Source organism: Puntigrus tetrazona, chromosome 5 (genome assembly GCF_018831695.1).
Source record: "Puntigrus tetrazona isolate hp1 chromosome 5, ASM1883169v1, whole genome shotgun sequence".
Taxonomy (NCBI): domain Eukaryota; kingdom Metazoa; phylum Chordata; class Actinopteri; order Cypriniformes; family Cyprinidae; genus Puntigrus; species Puntigrus tetrazona.
Window position 1 is genome coordinate 23,471,470 of NC_056703.1, and position 19,532 is coordinate 23,491,001.

The 19,532-nt window shown below is 37.3% G+C and overlaps 1 protein-coding gene across 3 annotated transcripts in view; it reads left to right on the plus strand.

Moving 5' to 3' along the window:
• sik2a (salt-inducible kinase 2a) overlaps positions 1–19,081 on the plus strand; it is a 24,579-nt gene extending 5,498 nt beyond the window's left edge. Inside the window, exons 4-15 of one of the 3 annotated variants that reach the window (XM_043239334.1) lie at positions 1,338–1,499; positions 6,763–6,887; positions 7,534–7,657; positions 7,830–8,056; positions 8,882–9,034; positions 9,368–9,526; positions 12,192–12,408; positions 14,344–14,607; positions 16,622–16,782; positions 16,950–17,069; positions 18,167–18,261; positions 18,357–19,081. In XM_043239334.1, the coding sequence (XP_043095269.1) occupies positions 1,338–1,499; positions 6,763–6,887; positions 7,534–7,657; positions 7,830–8,056; positions 8,882–9,034; positions 9,368–9,526; positions 12,192–12,408; positions 14,344–14,607; positions 16,622–16,782; positions 16,950–17,069; positions 18,167–18,261; positions 18,357–18,792 (2,243 nt within the window). In that variant the 3' untranslated portion in view covers positions 18,793–19,081. Of the gene's footprint in view, positions 1–1,296; positions 1,500–6,762; positions 6,888–7,533; positions 7,658–7,829; positions 8,057–8,881; positions 9,035–9,367; positions 9,527–12,191; positions 12,409–14,343; positions 14,608–16,621; positions 16,783–16,949; positions 17,070–18,166; positions 18,262–18,356 lie in introns of all 3 variants that reach the window. The other 2 variants (XM_043239336.1, XM_043239335.1) reach the window with 2 other exon arrangements.
• Positions 19,082–19,532: the final 451 nt, after the last annotated feature.

The following is a 19,532-nucleotide window of genomic DNA, read 5'->3' on the forward strand; positions in this document are numbered from 1 at the left end:
ACAAGTTATACTAGAAGTGGATTAGAATGCTAAATATATAGTCACTCATTTATGATACACGATCTGTTCATATATAGATAGATAAATAGATAGATATAGATATAGATATGTATATATAGATATATTGGGTGTTGGAGAGAAGTCCAATTTTTCATCATGATGCAGATTAGATGTTCATTTTCCTTATACTACCTGCTGGGTGCAAATGACTCGTCGTCATATAGTCAGTCCATAGGGACATGAAGCCATCTGTCATCCCATTCACGCCACACACTGCCTCACATTCACAGCGCATCCTTTGAAGTTTCCTACATGTCTCTAACACGACACACACATGCATACCCGTGCAGCTGGCATCTCCGTGCCCTTGTCAACTGATTAACTCGGAGGACTGCTGTTTTATCAGCGCTTGGCTGGCGTCTGAAGTAGGCACGGCTGACAGTCAGGTCCTGTTTTGAATGTGTGGTCGGCTGTGGATGACAGGTTGGCCTTTCATTTTTGCAGAGAATGAATATACGCTGCTCGCTTCAGGTTGTTTTTGCTGGATTTGAAATTCATGAAAAGCTGGTAGTTTCACATTTACGTCAGTCTGATATGCACTTGTATATGTATGAAAGAGGGCATGAGAAAATAGCGTGATGTTAAAGAAGTCTAAATTAATCGAATACGCAAATATTATATGAAAAATTAAAACTGAAATAAAAAATACATTTAGGCTAAATAGAAATATTTAGAAAAATGTAATACAAATGACAAAAGCACATGAAAATACTAAACTTAAATTAAAATAAAAAAGCTTAAAGCTTAAAAATGCTATTCAATACATTGACTTGAATAGACTTCTGTGATATTTTGTAATACAATATAATAAAACTCAAAATTTCCACAAAAATATTAGTGACTGAATCAGCTTTTGCATCACAGGAATAAATTACATTTTATAAATACTTACTTTAAATTGTGAAAATATTTTACAATATTATAGTTTAATTCATTTGGATCAAATAAATGTAGAGTATAAGAGACTTTCATTTAAAAACATTAACAAATCTTACCAACCCAAGACTGTATGTCTGCGAGCTTGTAAAAATTAGACCTTTTATTAAATGGAAATAAATAAACCACGTTTAACTGATTTTCTTTGCTTTTTTTATATTGACAACATTGTCCAACATAGCATTTAACAGGACGTCTATGAGCAGCACTTTTCAACAGATGTTTCCCTGCTCATTGTCACAATCTGCATACCATTTTCATGAAAAATTCATGACTGTGACATGTTGCCTGGATGTGCAGATGACGACCCAATAACACCTGATCCCTGTCTGGCAACACAGACTACCTGGCCAGCCGCGGGCGGCTCAGCGAGATGGACGCGAGGAGGAAGTTCTGGCAGATCCTCTCAGCGGTGGAGTACTGCCACGAACGCAATATTGTTCACAGAGACCTGAAGGCCGAAAACTTGTTACTGGACGCTCACATGAATATGAAGATAGCAGGTAAGACATGCACCTTTCCTTCTTAAGGTCTGGGGACGCCGAGTGAAAACTTGGTGCTGCGTTAGACAGCTTATGAGGAGGTGTCAGTGACACCAACAGGCTTTAAACGTCTCCATGTCAAAATTCTCTCCTCTGTCCCAATTTAATATGCAGAAACAACAACTCCGAGCAAAGCGCTTGTTGACTTCTGCGAGGCGTGTAAGCTGCGTGGCTCTGTCAAAACACTGCTCTGTTTGTTTGAGAAGTTTGAAATGTCAACTTGTGGCTCAACCAATAGCGTGTGCGCGGGGCGGGACTATCTGTAATAAAGCTGTTTAGGAGCTGCGGGGTGGGAGTGTTTGGGTAGGAAACGGCTAGTGGCACAGAAATAGCGCTTTTCAACTTTCACCTTAAATTTCAAGGGCGAGCATTAGCAATGATTAAGCGAATAGAGTCCAGCTTGAGAATTCACCCCAAAGTTAGACTGCGGCAAAAAGAAAAAAAAAATTGGAATAATAGTTAAATAATCTGTTGTCCGTGTGTGTGTGTGTGTGTGTGTTGTATATATGTATATGAAGAGTTCAGATGCAAAAACCTGCAATTTGAAATTTTCTATATGATCAATTTATAATATATAATAAAATTAAATATGTGTGTGTGTATACTGTACCCCATAATTTTGTTATTTTAGTATAATTGAATTGTTAGCTTTCTTAATAATTAAAAAGTACAAAAATTAATAAATAACATAACGACTGTATTTTTCATCTTTAGTTAATATTAGTCAGCACATTAACTAACGGGCGTTCCGACTTTTTCAGTTTTCTTGGCAAGCAGCTGAAATCAAATAAATTAAAAGTTTTGTATTATATTGTATCATATTAATATTACTATTATTATTATATTTATTTTATCTCAGCAAGCTTTTTTTTGTTTTAGTTGTAATAACCATCATAGCCATGTGTCATGTTAATTAATATTAATGTGTCATGTTAATATTAATGTTAATTAGCATTTATTAGAATTTTATGCTTTCAGTATCTCTCTCTCTCTCTCTCTATATATATATATATATATATATATATATATATATATATATATATATATATATATATAAATAACTTGTGCTAAGAATTAAATGTGGTCACATCAATTTTTCTATGAGTTATCTGTAAATAAAAGGTATCATTGCCCTTTTTCTCACAGTAGCCAAAGTCTATCAGGGAAATGAATATTTACTGAATGACATCAGTTCATTTTAGTTACTGTTCATTCCTCAAACACAGATGTAAACCTAAGTTAGAATGAACTCATGCAGTTCATCCAGCACACTGTTCACGTAACCGTCCGTACGCTGCAAGCCTTGGGAAATAAATCTATTATGTTACATAATAGTTTTGTGATTGCTATTTGATGTTTTGAGGATCTGTGGAAATGTGACGTATACCAGCGAAACATATACAGTATATCGACCAAATCATTAAACTGCCAATAGTCGACCATTTAATCATATTTATCACCCATTAATCGTGAATGCTTGACCAACTGACAAAAGTGTCACCTTGAGAGTTCCAAAGAAAAATGAACATTTATAACATGTTTAATTATTGGTATTACATCTGCAATAAGCCACCTCGCTACGGATACCGGCTGGCAACATTATCAGATTTACAAAATAACTCCTTCACCTGCTCTGACCCAGATGTTATCTAGACATCACGCGTATGTGACGCAAACAGTCGAGTTTGTTTTGTCCTTTTCAAGCGTGCGATCGTAGAAGTCGTCGTGTAAAGTAATGACTGCGGTACAAAAGACACTGGAGGGATGGAGGATGACAGAGAGGCTTCTAACACGCTGTGCTCTATAAGTACCAGTCACTGCAGAGAATGGAGCCTTGTGCCAGACCATTTGTCTGCATTTATGTCATAGCAAGCTGAAAGAGAGACACTGAAAATGCATTATGGGGCGTTGCCATTGTGTCGCTCATGCACACAGATAACAGATGTGAGGCGCTTGCCATCACAGCGCAGGCTTTTTAAAACACACCATCATCTTTCAGTTACTTCTAAAAGCGTTTTCGGTGGAAAATATGACTGCAGGTGTTGCTAGAGTTTACGGTTACGTTTCAGGGTCGTAACTTTTTTTCTCTTATGTTTCTCCAAGAGTTAAACCGAGACAATCATTGACTAGAGTAAGAGTAGAAATCTAAAAATGAATGCGCATGGCTCAGATCGTTTGGCGCAGGAAGAAGTTAATGAGAAACCTGACTTTTCATTTTGAGACTTTGCTATCTTGGCAAAAATGTAAGATTGCCGGAGCCTAATAAACTAGCAGACTTAGTCACTATACCTAATGTCTTTTCGTAAAAATAAATATATCACCTTAGTTATAGCAGTGTTGGCTGCAAATGATTAAAAACAGCCTGAATTTGAGCTACTGTAAAGCACCGACATTCGTGATACCATGATACCATGTCAGATTTTATTGCTAATGTAATTGATCCTGCGCTGGGAGTCTGATTTGCTCCACAATGTATTTTTCACTGAGAACATGATGTCAGACATCGCAACAGTAACAAAGAGGGGTGGGACTTTGCAAATGCCCATTTGAAATGTAATTTTAACAGATATTTTAGAAAATTTTGTTATTAGTGATGGGAATTTTGAAAAAACTATTTATTGAGATTTGCAAAGGTTTCAGAACTTTTGTTTTGAATCAAATTTGGAATGCGTTTGCATATCCAACTACCAAAGTCACATGATTTTATTAAATAAGGCTTTGTTATGTCATATCTGAATTAGTCTAGCGTAGCCAGACCTTCAGACTGACGGCTGAAGGTCTGGGAGCCTTGGCCGCTCTGAATTGTCAAGGTTCCCCCCAAGAGACTATACAGTATATAACTGAGAGGTAAAGCAACCAATCACAATTGGTTTCGTGCCACAATAACAGATCGGCGTGTAAAACTCTCAAGACATATTTTCGCAAAATTAAGCATTTGAAAAGTCATTATCACAACTGTAAACACCGCAGCTTTCTTCTTTGATGAGAGGGTTTGTTTCCAGGTAGACGTTTAAAGAACACAACACACACATCTCCCAGAAACCCCTGTACCAATCACATGACGACTTCAAACTTCCTGCATACGCATCAGACCTGTATGAAAACATTCTCAAAGTCTCAAAGGTTTGTCGCTAGGGGAAGTTTCTTTTTCCATTAACCTCAGTTTAGCTTTTTAATATAGATATTTGTAATTATTTTAAATACACTGTATTAAAGAGTTCTATCAAGGCAAGCCTCAGAATATTTTAGCATAATGGATATTCATATTAATTAATGTATTTGGCCTTGGCGGAATAGATCTGATACGCTGCAGCTGAATTGTTGCTGTTAGGTATTGCTGTGTGCCAATACATACACTAATATGGTGCTGTGACTATCTAAGACACCGCTGTTGAACAAATAGCATATGTAAACCACAGCAGATCTTTACAGGTGGAGCCGGGGAAGGTGGAGGGCTTTTCTGGAACCCTAGAACTCTGAAAACACGCTGCAAATTGCTCTAGTGAATGCTAACCAGCCATTTAAACGCAAGGCATTAAGTTCATTGGCTATGAATGCAACATGAACCAATCAACTTGTGCCAAACACGGTAGTTTGTTGCTGTTAATCTCATCAATTTGCATAATGGAGCCATCAGCCTGTGCCTCTAGAATTTCAAGATAGATAGAACTTGGCATTTGTATAATAATAAAACTCATTAAGTTGAGTTTCAGCCCTCACGTTAATATTAGCTACATTAGCTACATAGAAAACGGCTGCCTGGGGGCTTAAAGGTACTTTACGACTACCATATTTGAGTCACTTTTTTTTTTTTTTTTTTTTTTTTACACACAGAAAACTTGCACAAAGCATACAGATTAGAATTTGTGCTAAATGAGAGAAGTGAACCCATTTTTTTTAGACTTGGCGTTTATAATAAATGTAAGTTCTAATAAAATTCACTTTAGGTGTTTGTTTTATACTTATATTTTAATGTCGTGCATTTTAAAGGATTTTGCCGTGGAGTGTTTCTGAAGTTTGTAAATGTTTTATTTCGTGCATTTACGTACTGAATGTAACAATAAAATGTTAGATGCACTGATTCTGGGATTACAGTGTAATCTTGACCCAGCGTGACTTATTTTCTTGAAAATATGTTACGCAGGTTAATCAGTCTCAAACGAATCAAAGTTTGTGTTGTTTTTCCATCTAGACTAGGATTCCTGTATTACATGCTCATTTTCATTACAAACACAATATCCTGTTTTATGTTCGCCCTCACAACAGACGGCCTATGAGTTCATTCTTCCCGCCCCCTGCATGCAATCGTTAATTTACGTCAATCAGTGGTGACGTACATCAATTAATCTTTAAATTATATGGATTACATTACACAATTCAACCTGTCCATTATCTGCCAAGAGTAAAGATCAGGGGAAGTGCGTCACCAGTGGATGTGTATGAGTAGATGCAGACCCTCCCAGAGTCTGTGTGTGGTCGGTCAGCGAGTACCACCTGCTTCAGCACCGTCACACAATCCAGTCCCGGCCGTCACGTCACATTCATTTCCTCCTGCTACTGATTCACTATATTGTTTTTTTTTTTTGCCTGCGAGCTGACACACGGCCAGGAATCTCTTTAGCCATCTGGACAGTTTATGTTCAATTACTCGTGTCATACATTCGTTTGCACCAGTGACCAGATCTGTCAGATTAAATGTAATTAGCTTTGGTATTGGATGCATAACACTATTACTTGCTAAACACTAGAGATTTGAAGAACATTCTCAAACCATAGTTTCTTTTTTGTAATACTTGCATATAGATAGATCGTAGATATGTTTAGAAATGTTATGGTGATTTAGAAAAACAAACAAACTCTTGTTCATGATAATCTGATATTAATTGCTTTTCTTTCTTTAAGCTATAGTTATTAGTTCACCTGTGTATGGTGTCATTAAAAACAGTTGGTGAATAGACATAGTTCAAACAACAGAAGTGCAACCATGTTAGCTTTGGAAAATCGTCATTAGTAGTTCATTTCATAACTTCTGTAATGATGCATTATGTAGTGATTAAATGATGTCTTAAACACACCCCAAAGCAGCCCATGCACAAAAAAGGGCCACTTAGTTTTTCTCAGGGGAATGTAAATGTGTACATATATTTTTTGGCTACAAATAAGCGGGATAAACATGCTAATGTAAGCGCTGCTGACTTTTACTTGTTATTGAAATTTCCTGCAGATTTTGGGTTTGGGAACTTCTTCCGACCTGGGGAACCCCTGACCACTTGGTGTGGGAGCCCACCTTATGCGGCTCCAGAGGTGTTTGAGGGACAACAGTATGAGGGTCCGCAACTGGACATCTGGGTAAGCTTGGACTGTATCAGATGGCAATATTATAGTAATATTTCATAAATATCATACCACCTGTACAATGGCATTTACATTGTTACACTAAAATATGAGCTGCATTATACATTTGGAACATACACAGATAGAACTGTAACTATAATATATGCATAAATACATTTTACAGCATGCAAGTTTATGGCACATCTTAACTGCTTGATTGCTTGTATCATTGTAAAATGTAAGTATATTATTGTTCGACTCATGAAGATAAGCATATTATTAACATTAACGTCTGTGAATTATCTGCTTTGCGACAATGTGCATTGAGACAAGCGCTATACAAATAAACTGACTTGATATGATTTTCCAAAGAACAACATGGAATTATCGTGGTTTTACAATAAAACAAATTTGTAAAAAAGCGTTACATGACCGCATCGCGTTAAACTGGTATGTAAAAAAAAAAAGAAGTGCCATTTGTTGATTCACGTCCTTTTAGTATAGTCAGAACAGAGAATTTTGTCAACCACAAATGGTAATTCGATTGACTGAAAACATAATTATTATTTCCTGTGTTGTGTGTGGGTGGTCCTTTATGCCAGTTCCTAGGCAGAGTTTGATGTTTATGTATTGATTTTCTGTGTCTGTGTGTGTCATGCAGAGTATGGGGGTGGTTTTATACGTGTTAGTGTGTGGCGCTCTTCCATTTGATGGTCCTAGCCTTCCTGTCCTCAGACAGAGGGTCCTGGAGGGCCGTTTCCGCATCCCCTACTTCATGAGTGAGGGTGAGGAGGTCAAAGTAACACAGTTACACCACTTCTCATGCATTTTTTTTGAGTTGTCGGGAATAAACAGTGCCAGAGGTTGCGTGTATGAAATCAGATTTCGAGAAATAGTGATAATAGTTACTCTTGTAAAGTTTCGGAAGGAAATGTCTCTTTGCGTTCCCTCTTTCAGACTGCGAGCACCTGATCAGGAAGATGTTGGTTCTGGATCCAGCCAAGCGTTTGTCCCTGAGTCAGATCAAAGAGCATCGCTGGATGGTGCAGGAGGTCCCGTCCCAGCGGCCCGTGCTGTATAGACAGGGTCTGCCATGTGAGAGCAAATCAGGCTTGGGTGAACACAGTGAGCAGGTGCTCCGACTCATGCACAGTCTGGGCATCGACCAGCAGAAGACTATTGAGGTCAGTTGATCAGGATTACTTGACCAGGATTTAGAATGTGTTGAAATTCCAATTTAGTTCTTCTGTCTAAACTGAATTTGAATTAAGGTTTCAAACAGGATATAGAACTGTAATTGAAATTAGAATGTAAGCGTGTGTCTATATATATATATATATATATATATATATATATATATATATATATATATATATATATATATATATATATATGTATGTATGTATATGTATATAAAATATAGACCCTCAAAAGTTTGTTTAGCAACACTCTACTCTTTTTCTATTCTATCTACTTTTTATTTTTAGTTATTATGAAAATGACTCACCAGATTTCCCTATTTTTTTCTGTTCTTTTAACTGGTTTTCATTTTATTATTAAAAACAAAAACCTTGCTACATATACTGGATTAAAATAACTAAGAATTTACATAATATTGTTCTTGGTTTTGATTGCTATTGTCCTCATTTGTCACTTTGTACTAAATATAAAGCTATATGTATATATTTTAAGTGGTATTTTGGACATTATTTAGACCTTTTTGTAAAAAAAAAGCAGTAAACATTTAGAATCAGTCCAAAAATAGTATTGCTGTTTACGTTAAGTCACAAAACTTGTGTTAATCACACTCATGAGCCAGTTCTTCATTTCCAAACTCAAGTAATGGTTTGGGCTTTGAGTTTCCAAAAATAATTCCTCCTCTGATTTGCAAACTTGATTATCCCTCTCAGAATATTTTCAAAACGCACTGATAGAATTGTGACATTTGCCAGAGTTGTCTTTCCTTGTCTGTCTTGTTCTTAAAAAAACTCTTGCTTTTCCTGTCACAGTCTCTTCAGAACAAAAGCTACAACCACTTTGCTGCTATCTACTACCTGCTTGTGGAGCGGTTGAAAGCGCATCGCAGCAGTTTCCCTGTGGAGCAGCGTTTGCACGCCAGCCAGCGCCGCCCCAGCACCGTCGCCGAGCAGACTGTTGTCAAGGTAACCCCATCTGTGAAGTCTACCCAGACATATTGAAATGGCGTTGGTATAAAAATGTAAATATTGGAATCATGAGGAACAAAAACTGTAATCCAGACATCCTTCTTTCAGCTGAACCTCTATGACTTTAAACCGCAGAAACAGGCTTTTGAGACCTTTCATGATCCTTTTTATGGATTCATCAACATATTCATGCAGTACCAGTTGGGTAATACCATGGTACAGAGCCTGTGACTATGTACACTTGGAAAACCAATTCCATTATACCAAAGTGCAACATGCCACTTTATGATATTGGGCTTATTGGTATATGCCTTCATGTTCTCGTTACAGAGCATTGCGGTTCCTTCTCAAGCAGGCGTCCCGCCGCAGGCAGCGCGTCACCTGCGTTCACCCGTTCTGTTGCAGTCCACCACAGACACATTTACCTTCCCACAAACCCCTGCTTCCCCAGATCAGACGCTCATGGAGGAAGACGTGGCCACTCCCAAGGTCAGTTACATTTCGGATGGAAGTGAGCGACAAAACAAAGAGCCAAAAAAAGGTTATTAAATAGATTCGTGCGGCACAGAGAGAAATCTCTCATCCTCTTTTCGGGCTTGAGGCTATATTTCGTAAGCTCTGCCTGCGTGTTTTAAATAGCAGCGTTACTCATTGGCGCTGCTGTATGACGGCAATAAGAGCTTTTGTCTGCAGCGTGTGAAGTTCCTCTGCCTGCGTGTCAGCCTGATCTCTTCCTCATTACTCACCCGCAGTATCTCAGCAGCACTTCAGCCTCCTAAAATAACACCTGCGTATATATTAAATAATAAAAAAAACGCTCTTTATGATTTCAGCGCTTGGTGTCACCGTTGGTGCTTTGCGTCAGTGTAGGTATCTCAAGCACTTATTGCTACTCATTCATAATTGAATAACTCAGAGACAAGGGAATTTATATTATATCTGGGATTGGACGATATGACAGTATGCACTGCGTGACACCCGGGAATATGTCAACTTCCAGATTTTTTTGTACCATGGTAGTTTGTGTGGCTATCAGAGTGCTTTATACTTAAGAGCAACGGAGAAATCTGAAAATATAGAGAGGGAAGTCATTTATGGGGCTTTTAGTCCATGCTTAGTAACTCTAAGGCCACCTAAATCCTAGTATAGTTATATTAAACGGATTTTTACCCAATCAAATTTGTTCTAGAATGAGAACATCCCTCTTCCTGATATCACCTGATACAGTGTAGCAAATCAAGCTTTATGGCTTTGATGTAACTAAGCCTGTTGGCCTTTTTTATATTATGTAATGTATTTTTTCCAGTTTTGTGTCTGTTTTAAGTCATAATGCGATGTTGTTATTGCACAAATGCCACTTTAGTCAAAAAGTCATTGCATTGTTTAAAATTACTGTATGTTATTATTATTGTTATGTAATGATGGTCAGATTACTATTGTAAACAATTTTTGATTAGAGATGAAGCACTACTCTTAAAAAAAATTCAATGCATTGTCTGAAATATTACTATTTGTTATTATTTAATATCTAAACAATTTTAATTAATCAAACAAGACATTACAATTGCATAGTTAAACAAGACATTGTATTGCATTGCAAAAAATATTATTACCAAAATATAAACAATTTTTCAACAGATTTCCGGGAAAATTAACTATTATGCCATATGCATATACCACGATATACAATATTGATCATGCTGCTCTCCAGTGTTGTTCATGGGTAAACTGTAACCTGCATTTCGTCTGCCTGTTGTTACAGTAACGCCAACATGTCATGTTTTCTGTCTGCTGTTGCACAACGGCCCTGATGTGCCAGTGATAGGCTACTCATGTGATCAGTGCCGGGTGTTCTCTCCACTCTTGAAAAGCGTGACTATAACAGTTGTTACCTTGGCTGTCGCAATCTCCATAGCTACTGTTCTTTAATTGACGTGCAGCATTGACTCATCCTGTGGGGACTCTGTCATATATACATACCAATTTGCCCTCCAACAGGTATTTTTCTGTTCAGTAGGTGCTTGCAATGGCAAGGTCAAGAGCTTAATTCCAAGATAACAAACACACTTTTAAAAGCAGTCCTTAAATGAACTGTGAGTTGTTGTTAAACTGTCTGCCAAATGAATAGAAGTAAATGTTTGTTTATGAAGAATGGGACGCGTGATAAGTCATTCATTTAGCCTAGCGCCTGTGGAGCTGAACAGATGGCAATCTAGGGATCTCTTCAAACACGTCGAGGTCACGCACTCACAAACTTATATCAGCTGGCTTATTGTAATTCAGTAAAGCTGCTGGTCGTCTGTGGGCAATTAGCAGAGCAACATTGCATAATTTCTCATAAATGACACCGGTGACATTGTCTACACTCTTAAAAACAAAGGTTACAAAAAGGAGTTTTTCGGGGGGGGGGTTAATTTTGGTTTGAAAAAGTTCTTAAAAGAAGCATTTTTTTTGTACTGTACTGTAAAGTACAAATAAACATATTTTATTAGAATGTTACAGAAACGAGCATCAATGTTACGAACAAAAGAGAAGCCACATTTTCTGGACCAAGCCACCACGCTACAGAAAAACTCTTCCAGTTGACATGCAATGTATACTGTCATATTGTCCAATCCCAGATATAACATAAATTCCATTGTCTCTATATTGTGTTTCTGTGATGACCACTCTGAGAGTTCAGCATGGTTGTATACATGGCAATGTTAATGTATTTGGCCTTGGCAAATAGCAGATCTATACAGGTGGAGCTGGGGAAGGAGGAGGTGTTTCTAAAGTATTTGAATGTTGAGCAGCAAGCTCATTGGCTGCTGATGTGAAAAGAAACCTATCAGCTGTGCCATGTGAAGAGTGATGTGATTACATCAGATTGAATTAGACAAGTTCACGATGAGATTTATAATTAGCTTTTCATGTCAACCTTAAATTGTTATTCACTGAAAATCTTTACTATTATATAAATTTCAAAGCTGCCTTCTTTGCCTCATTTGGAATAACTAGGCTAGTAGTTAAATCCATTGAGTTCCAGCTTTGATTTCCGTTGTCAGATCTGGAAGCGGCAAAGTGAAAATTTCCCAAAGACTGCTGAGCTGTTTCAGCCCAAAATAGTTTTGCAAACGGTGTGTGTGTGTGTGTGTGTGTAATTATATCTCAGGTGGATGGCTGCTTACTGGACCCGCTTCCTCCAGTCGTTGTCCGCAAAGTCAGTGGCTCGCTGCCTAGCAACGTTATGGAGACTTCCATTGATGAGGGCATTGAGGCAGAGGAAGAGCATGCTGTGCCCCTCGCCGCCTTTCATACAGCTCGCTTTAGTCAGCGCCGCCATACGCTGTCTGAGGTCACCAACCAACCTGCTGTGCTGCCCATCACAGGTTAGTACTGCAATTCACAATGTGTGGCGAGGGCAGGCAATTATAGTCTTTAAGACGCTTCAAAATTAATATAGAATGACTTAATGATACATTACCATTTGAAGCTTGAGGTCTTTAAGATTTCTGACTTTCTTTGAAAGTCACTGCATTTGATTGATCAATATACAGAATCAAAAATTAAATACTTTAAAAACAGTAATATTCTAAGATGAATTAAATAAAAAAAACCTCCTTGTTTTATTATATATATATATATGGACAAAATTGTTGGTATATATATATATATACAAAAGTAATAATATATATAAATGATAACAGAAGAAATTGTTCATTATAATTAAAATAAAAAAACAATACAGTACCCTAGAAAACACAGTACAAATTTATTCAAAGTCCACTAATTATCACATATTTACTTTATTGCTGAGGTAATATTGTTGTTTTGATATTTCACACTCGACATTTGTCTCAAGAGATTTATAGACAAGCATGTTAAAGGTAAAGGCTATACCATCTCCAAGCAACTAGATGTTCCTGTGACTACAGTTGCACATATTATTCAGAAGTTTAAGATCCATGGGACACCTCCTTTTTAAGAGACGGATAGCAATGGTAACAGTAGAAAGACTTGAGATTCAAGGTGAACTTCTCAAGGAACATTTCGCACCATCCGTCGTTGTTTGAGCCAAAGTGGACTACATGGGAGGCGACCAAGGAGGACACCATTGTTGAATCATCAAGACTGGAATATTACATGTTATAGCACAGCTTTTTCTGTAATAATGGGAAGTTTTTCAAAGTATGTTCACAGACGAAAATAATGAAATATCAAGAAAAGAACACTGTCCCTAAATGTGAAACATGGAAGTGTATGTTCTGGGGCTGCTTTGCTATCCTGCACAGGGTGTCTTGAATCTGTGCAGGGTACAAGAAAAAGATTTCAAAAGCTAGAGAATGTACTAGCCATAGGTCATTGTCTTGCAACATGACCCAAAAAACCGTGTGGTCTATGAGCCCTGACCTCAATCCTATTAGCATCTGGAAGGAGCTGAAACATGCAGTCTAAAATAGACACAATGGAGCAGTTTGCTCATTGGACCTTAAGGTGCAGAAGTCTTTACATCTCAAAGGTTGCGCAACAAAATATTAAACCATGTACCATCATTTTTGCATGCCTGTTTTTTTATTTTTTTAAAAGCTCATGGTTGAAAAACAATGTCTGACTTTCACATTTATAGAATTTTTATTTATATACTTTTGTCAGATAACAGTTATTTCTGTGACCATTGTGACTTTTAATTTTCATTGACCAAAGGGTACCAACAATTTTGTCTGTATATATATGATAACAGAAGAAATTGTTCATTATAATTAAAATAAAAACAATACAGTATGCAGTACAAATTTATTCAAAGACACGATTATCCATATTTACTTTTTTTGCTGAGGAATATTTAACTTTTATTTCAACTTTTTCTTTTTACAGTAGTGTTTCCCACTGACATTAACACCATGACATTTTTAGCAGACAGTTTGTGACTCTCTGATTTAGCTCGTGTCACTTATGTCAAGTTTATTTATATAGCACATTTTCCTAATAATGGGAATTCAAAGTGCTTTACATAATAAAGGGAATAAAATCAGATGGAAGTGTATTGCTAAAATATCCTGAAGGCTTAAAAAGAAAAAGATTTAAAAGCTGAATTCATACATTGATTAAAAAGTGTAGTCTGTGTAGACTAAAAGTGTAGAATAGAATGTGTTCTTGGATTAATGTTTTACATCGTAATGCAAACCATGCATCAGGTTGCATTTCTAAAAGCTCTCGGGCACTAAGATATCTGTATTCACCTAATTCTTTATGAGGTGTTGGTTTATGCACTCTGAGTAAATACCGTTACGTCCATAAGTTGCAACAAAAGCTCCTCTTTGCAGGTCTGAACCCGTCTCTCGGCAGCATGGACTCAGAGTACAGCATGGGTTCGACTCAAAGTGATTTCAGCTTGCCTGAAGAGAATCCAGCTCTGAAGGATGCATTAAGCGCTACGCCGGCCAGCCCCACAGCTCCAGTCTTCCTCGGCGTGAAGCCCCCCGTGCCCACCCTTCAGCCGCTCAACACAGAGGGGCAGGGCACTCATAATCACTCACTAGTCAGTTTCAGAGAGGGGCGAAGGGCTTCAGACACGTCTCTCACTCAAGGTCAGGATGATTTGTGTTGACTTCCAGACATCGTTTGTCATTTTTGCTTTCATCAATCACTTTTCTCTCAAACTGTGGGCACACTACATTTCTGCATGAAAGATTATTTTAAACTCACTCTCACATTGTTCCGAACCTGTATGAGTTACCTTCATCTGTTGAGCACAAAAGAAGTTATTTTAAAAAATGCCGGTAACTAAACAGACGCTAGTCTGTGACTTCCATAGTGTGGAAAAAATACTCTACAAGTCAGTAGCTACTGTTGACTGTTAGGTTAACAACGTTCTTTAAAATATCTTCTTTTTTTGCCCAACAGAGGAGAGAAACTCATACAGGTTTACATTTTAGGTTACTATAAATTATTCCATTACAGTGCATTCAGCAGCACACTTAGACCATATAGAGAATAAAAGTCATTATATTCAAGTAAAAAAAAAACTTATGAAATATTGCATTTCATATAAAATTAAACTATATTTAATTAAATTAACATGCATTTTAATGTCCAAAAACGTTAGTTCACAATATATTATTTATATTTTTTATATTTTTATACTTCTTTTGTGCAGTGAAGAAACACATTGGAGTATGTTTAATATGAAAATACTGTTTTTAAAAAAATGTATTTAATGTGTAATTATACATTCACAGTGAACCCTTTTTATACCAATTTCTTTGGCAAAAAGTGACCTATACAATAATTACACAGAGGTTTTTCTGTTAAATGCAGACCGTTTATTAGTCAGATGTCTTTTGCCCATAGAAATGCGTTAGGCGTGTATTTTGTTCTAATAATTAAATGGACCGGAGTCAATTATTCTGCTTATACTATCATAACCACATCTCAAGACATTGCTCAGATGTTGTATTTTAACACCCACATCTGTTTTTTGTCCGCTCTTGCATGTAAAACAAGCTAGACATTTATCTGCTTCAACAACAGCACCATTATTACCTCTCTAGTCAGAGACATCGTATAGCTTTTAAACTGCTGATATGTTTAACTGCTAAAGTCATCAGAGCAGTGCTGAAAACACGTTTTTGTGAGTTATTTGTCTGTACAGCATGCATTCAGCAGCCCTATAGTATAATGTGGTGCAAAAGACGAAGCCTGCTACCATGCCCATTCGCTCGTATGTGTGAGCCGTGCTGGCAAAATGAGTCGGAATGTGCATACATTTTGAGCTACAGGCAAAATGGGGGAAAAAGTGTCAAATCTGAGGTTTTCGCAAAAATGAGTTTTTAAATTAATTTTTAAACCCATTAAAACCAAACGGTTTTCACTTATAAAATACATTATTGCTAAATACGTCTTGGCTAGATTCAAACAGTCATAATCTGTTATGTCTTCCATGAAAATTTAGTGAATGGTTAGGGGAAAATCTGCTAACATTATATTTGATCCATGCATTATTGCAGGTCTTAATATAGATCAAAGTCAATCGATCACATTAAAAGAAGATACTACTCTTGATAAACTACCGTTTATTTGCATATTTTTCTTGTTTTATTGTAATAAAGATAAAACGCCTTATCGCAATTTAATAATATTTTTAAGAATTATTAAGAAAAGGATTGCAGGAAAATATGCAACTTTGTTTGGCGATTTCACTTAGAAATCTTTAACTTTTCTTGTTTTGTTTTTTTTTCTTTGATATTTTTCTTGATTTTAATGGAGAATGTGAAAATAAAAAGCATTCCGACTCATTTTGACAACATACATAGCCTAGCATGACCACTGTTTCAGTCTCTTGAAGGCATGTATTTGCATGTCATAATCAGTGTTTTGGAAGATCTATTGTTCGCGGAAAAAATAACCCTCATTCAGAATGATATCTGACCTTCTATGAATAATGACTACTTTTAAAAGCTGTAAATAATCGCAGTGATTCACTCCTGTACTAATTATAGCAGTAGTCAAGACTATGAGTCAGACCACCCCTGCAGCAGTCACAGGAATATCTCCACCAGTTCATCTGACTCTAAAGTCTGTTGCATTTGTTGAACCCAACAGGTTTAGTGGCATTCAGACAGCACCTCCAGAACCTGGCCAGAACCAAGGGTTTCCTGGAGCTGAACAAAGCTCAGATAGTGTTAGGAGATGGTGGAGGCGGCGGTAAACCCACCATCGGCCCCCAGGAGCTCCTAGAGCCTCACCACCCGTTCAGCCACCAGGTCAGCTATTTGTGCTGATCTCCGTTTTCTATTTTTACATCTTATGCATGAGTATTTTGCCTTTGGAAGTGAATACTGAAAAGAGTGTTTACCTCAACCTTTTTTGTTAGATGTGAAATATGGCAGTTCTCTTTGATATGAAACAATTCTTCTCAATTTTTTTCTAGGGAGAAGGACGCCAGTGTCTAAGTGGAAAAGATACGTCAACATTCACTGGTAAAATGCACCCTTATTTGCTATCCAGGAGACAGAGTTTGGAGACGCAGTACCTCGCTCAGCGACTACAGGTATACATTATTACGTATAGGATTAAACAGAATAAAGAAAATGAGATCACATATGCTCAAAAAAAAAACTCTTTGCTTTCATCTTGGTTTTTATGGTTTTGGAAACATTTTATACCATTTTCAAGTTTACTTGGTGCAACCATAAAGTAAAATGTAGTATTTTATATATAACAAATATATGAACACACATGTAGTTATTATTTTAATCATTGAGGGAGTCGCACCACATGACATTTTACAGCCTGAAATAATCTTGCCTTGTCATGAAGACTTTAAATTATTATTTTTTTTCATTTTCTGTTTTTGTTTTGTTCCTTATGGATCCTGCCTTTTGGTTGAACCACATGACTTTTACTGTGAGGACAAACGTTTTCAAATATTAATAAGCTATGAGTTTTGTTAAAATATTGCCAAAGTACTTATACAACTACCTTTGCAGAACTTTATTATTTAATTATTATTATTAAAATTGACAGTAAAAATAGGCTCGGACCAAACAAAATAATGATAATAATAAGTGTCACGTCATTAACTATTTTAAAAAATATTATTTACGCTAACATAACATTAATCTCTATCCCTACTGAAAATGCCATCTGAAACTAGTACAACTTCATGTGCCAATGGAGTTTACTTTTTTTGCTACGTTCAAAGCCAAGCCAAAATTATCTTCATAAAACATAAAAAAAAAAGATTTTGACAACTGGTGGACTAGATCTGCTATGCCTTCAGCAGAGCAAATATGGAGTTGCTGCTGCCAACAGATACGCAGACATGAAGCTGTGGGCATGTAAGATATGCTGCTACATTAATAGGCACACACAAATCCCAGTTCTAAGTAGATCTAGACAGGTGGAGCTGGTGGAGGTGGGGGGTTTCAGAGGATCTCTGATAGCGTGCTACAGGACTAGCTTACAACAAACACTGTTTGCACAACATTTAAACGGTCTGGTTCGATTTCATTGGCTGCAGAACCAGCAGAGGCCAAACAACTCGTGCCATGTAGTACATAATTGCTAGCATGTAAAGGACTGTGCAATCTATAGCATCACGACTAAACTAACACTAAAATCGGATTATGGCTTGTCTTTTTTCAGAGGGCCAGTCAGTTGGCAAGTGGTCTTGGCAGTGGACAGATGTTTTCCAAAGAGGCTGCACCACGCACTTTAGAGCAACAGCTCCAGGAGCACAGGTCAGGAACGACTGCCTTCATCATGCATTGATATCTCAAAGTTGCCATCAAGTTTCATTGACGACGCGTCTGTTTATTTATAATTCTTTACGCAGACTGCAGCAGAAGAGGCTCTATCTCCAGAAGCAGTCTCAGGTACAGGCTTACTTCCATCAGATGCAGCTGGCTGAGGACGCCTACCGCCCTCCCCAGGACAGCAGAGACCCCCAGCACAGCAGCAGCCCCTTATCCAGCCCCCCCTTCACACGGACCCAGACCTTTACCCCTTTTCTGGAGCCCGGCACCTCAACCCTGACGTACGGCCCCATGCCAACCCGTTTCCCAGACTGGCCTCCGCCTCCAGACAACTGCACAAACTACACCCCATCCCTCCCCACAGAGCCCCTGTATGCGTGGAGCCCTGCCCAGCCACCTCTCCCATCGGGCAAAGCGGAAAACCCTTCGGCTCAGCCCGCTCCCGAAGCCCCCTTCCTGGACTGCGAGATGATGGAGACCGTGGAGGCCCCACAGGGCTGTGTACTCGTAAACTAAATGTGAAAAAAAACACTCTGAGGCTGGCTCTCAGGCATAAGATGTGGCGAAAAAAAAATTTAAAATACGCCCTCAGGAACGAACAAGACGCCATGGTCTTAAAACCTACAGAACTGTGGTAGACCATTACAGAACTTCATTTTGAGACATGTTTGTGCGATACTCTATTGTCCTGAAATGTTTTTTGTTTCGTTTTTTTTCTGGTAAGCACAGATTAAATGTAGTGCAGCGACCATAGAGTTTAAAAATCAGTATTAAAGCAATATTCCTTTTCCTATATAATACTCTAGAGTTCTCACGAGTTGCAGTGTTTTTATAATTAGTTTGTTTAATCCTCACATGATCAGTAGCTATTCAAGTTTTCCTTATTAGTATTGTGTGATTTTAAATAATAGATATAATCAACAGAGAAATGTGTAAATATTAGGACTTTATCTAAGGGAGGAAAAAGAAGTAACCTTAAAGTCAACATGAAACAGCAGTGATGAACTGAGACGAGAACAAAATATTGAATCAGACCTGGGTTTCAAAGATTGCCAACGCTTTACAATAAGGTTCAATTTGTTATAAGTAGGTGTCATGACCTGGCCAGAAAATAATCAACTATGAACAAACAATAATTTACAGCATTCATCAAACTACATTGATTTTAATTCATGCATATAATTTAACTTCTTTAAATGTACATATTCGCAATTAGCATTAGTAAATTAAAACGAAATAAACCAAGTAAAAATAAA